General features: G+C 57.4%; 1 protein-coding gene across 1 annotated transcript in view; it reads right to left on the bottom strand.

Moving 5' to 3' along the window:
• Sbk1 (SH3 domain binding kinase 1) overlaps window positions 1-3038 on the bottom strand; it is a 44101-nt gene that overhangs the window by 2610 nt on the left and 38453 nt on the right. The window contains exons 3-5 of the mRNA XM_008841593.3: window positions 2481-2713; window positions 1221-1423; window positions 2-643 (exon numbers count right to left, since the gene is read on the bottom strand). Coding sequence (XP_008839815.1) covers window positions 2-643; window positions 1221-1423; window positions 2481-2713 — 1078 coding nt within the window. The remainder of the gene's footprint in view (window position 1; window positions 644-1220; window positions 1424-2480; window positions 2714-3038) is intronic.

Raw genomic sequence — 3038 nt, forward strand, 5'->3', positions numbered from 1 at the left:
TCTCGGTCAGCACGGTGCGCTTCAGCGGCCCGGGAGCCTCGAGGCGCAGCGGCCCCGCGGGCAGGCGGTCCCCAGGCGGCTTGCGGGCGCGGTGCGATGGCCGGCGGCGCAGCTCAGAAGTGAGCTCGTGTTTGAGGAAGCGGAAGACCTCCTTGGCCGGGCCGCGCCGCTCAGGCTCCAGCGCCAGCAACCGCTGGAACATGCGCAACGCCGGCTCGGTAAAGCGGCGCCATTGCGAGGGCAGGCCGGGCAGGCGGCCGCGCTGCCAGCGCACGAACTCCTCGAAGAAGGCGTCGGCGCCCGACGCCGCTTCCCACGGGAAGTTGCCAGTGAGCACGCAGAAGATGAGCACACCGAATGCCCACACGTCCACGCCCGTGTCCACCGCGAAGCCATCGGCACGGCCCGCCTGGCACACCTCGGGCGCCGTGTACGGGATGGTGCCGCTCACGCGCTTCACGCGGCACCCCACGCGCCGCGTCATGCCGAAGTCTGCCAGCTTCACGCGGCGGCACTCGCGGTCGAACAGCAGCACGTTCTCGGGCTTGATGTCGCGGTGCACCAGCTGTCGGCCGTGCATGAAGTCCAGCGCCAGGCCCAGCTGCTGCACACAGCGCTTCACGGTGTCCTCCGGGAGCCCCACCTGCCAGAAGTGGGCAGAGCAGCTCAGGAGTGACCGGGCATGCCTGTCCTTGCCAGTTCCCTCTCCTTTCGAGCCCTGCCACCCGGGGGTACCACTCTCCTGCCATGCCCCGTCAGGGTCTTTCTTGCTCCTTGTGCCAGCTGTCGTCCTCCCAGACAACCAGGACAACCCTTCTGTTCCTTAGCTACATGGCTTTTGAAGCCTTACTCAAGTGGAAGGACAGATTTTAACCAAGCATCTAGACTCCTTACCCCAGGGTCACCTCCTCTGGGGCCTGAATACTTGTTCTTGTTTGCAGTTATCAGGAGTCAACCCAAGTTGAATGCTCCCTGGACAGGTACCCCACCATTGAGCTATACTCCCTAGCCCCTGGAATTTTGAAGTGTCTTACTATCCAACCCAAGCTGGTACTGAACCCATGATCTTCCCAACCTCTGCTTCCACCTCCCAATTGAGTTTACAGGCATGCACTATCACACCCAGCTTACTTGCTGATCATGGCCTGACTCCACCCCCAGTTTCATACTCTGGGAACTCCAGCAACCATCTCCCCTCTCTGTACCACCACCCCAAATACCTGGGGAGGGATGATGTCAAACAGGTCCCCGGCAGGTGCATACTCCTGGGCAAAGACATAGCAGTCCTCAGTCTCAAAGACCACATCGAAGACCTTGATGATGAAGGGGCTGGATGACAGGCTGTTAGTGATGCTCACTTCCCGCAGAAAGTTCTTCAGCTTTGTCTTGCTCTTGTTCACAAACTTCAGGGCCATTTTGGTGCCTGGCAGGGGCCACAGCAACAGTGGTGAGGCCCTCTCCTTCACAGATGCATCCCCACATCTGGCTATACAACCTGCCCCTGCAATAATGCTGATTGTCCCCACCCAAGTCCTCATCATGTGGATGGAAAACGATCTCAATGATGTGGAGAGGACTTGCCTAAGGCCACCCAGTCGGAGTGGGCCCAATCTAGGGCTTCTACCCCAGTTTGAAGCCCCTGAGAAGGATGGCCAGGAGGGCTTGCTGCCTCCTGCCCCAAATCATGTTTCCCTGCCACACTAAATACTCATCTGTCCTCCCAGTTGGAGCATGATTGTCTGAGCACAGGAGCCTGCCTTGACCCCATCTCCAGACTCCATCACACAATAGGTACTAGCAAATACTTGCCAAAGGATAAATAAAGAAGGGACACAACCCTACAGGACACTGATACTCAATACTGGGCAGGCTGTGTGCCCCTGGGCACAGTTATGCAATGGTCATACCACAGGCCCTGCCTTCAGCACTTCACATTTACACCCCACATGACTCAATGACCCAATAAGGTAGGCACTGTTACCTACAGATTACATTTCTTGCCCAAGGTCACACAGTGAGGTGACCCCATGCCAGTGTTCTCCCTGCTGTCTCAGCAACAGAAGCTCCTCTCTAGCAAGTCCAAATCTCTGGAACTGTGACCTTGACTGATTCTCTAAACATTAGGGTCTATCCTTATGTGAGAAACAGAAACCCAGATGGACCTTACAGGGCCATCTCCCACTACCCTCGAAATGAGGCATTCTGTTCCCAAAGACCTGCCCTCACCTCATTCCAGTTCCCTAATCAGCTGTCACCACTGTTCTCCAAGCACAGTTTCCAGCAGTGCCATGCCCCTGACTCCAGAGGCTTCTGGCCATATCTGTGTCAAAGGGCAAAACAGCCTACTCCAGTCTGGGCATTTGGCCAACTCCTCCCTTATCTCAGTGCATCCTCTCCACATGACCACCTACTCTGCCCCAAGAGGGCCCAGTCATGTCCCCACCCCAAACTTAATACCTTACTGTCCTACCAATACTCACCTGTGCCCTTGTAAGCCACCAGGTCAACCTTCCCATAGGTGCCTTTGCCCAGTTCCCGGACAAGCTCATAATGCTTGGTGACATCACTGGCCGCCAGTGTTCGGAGAGTCAGTGCCTGCATGTCCTCTGTGAGGAGGGGCACACCTGTACCTGGCCCAGGGGCGGCCCCTGGCCCGCAGCAGGGCAGGGAGTGGAGAGGCTCGGGCTCAGGGCAGCCCAAGCTCATCTTCTCCCTGTTGTGGGGTGTGGCACAGTGAGTGACAACAGCAAAGGCCCCCTCCAGCACCCAGGAAACTCCCAGCTTGGTCACCTGCGAGGCCCAGGATGACCACAATAGGCTGACAGGCATCATTATCCTGTTACCTTCCCCAGTTTCTAGATCTGGCTGGAGCCAGTCACCGTCTGTTGTTAGCACTTGTGTATCACAGACCAGTTTGTCTGACGCTGCCACCCACACAGTGCCCAGGAAGGCACATGGGTTTATGTCACAAAGCAGTAGCCGCACATATGCTTCCATTCACAAGTTTGGGGATTTTTTGGGGGGGGGGGGCTGGGGGG

Source organism: Nannospalax galili, unplaced genomic scaffold (assembly GCF_000622305.1).
Source record: "Nannospalax galili isolate Female #2095 unplaced genomic scaffold, S.galili_v1.0 scaffold411, whole genome shotgun sequence".
NCBI lineage: Eukaryota > Metazoa > Chordata > Mammalia > Rodentia > Spalacidae > Nannospalax > Nannospalax galili.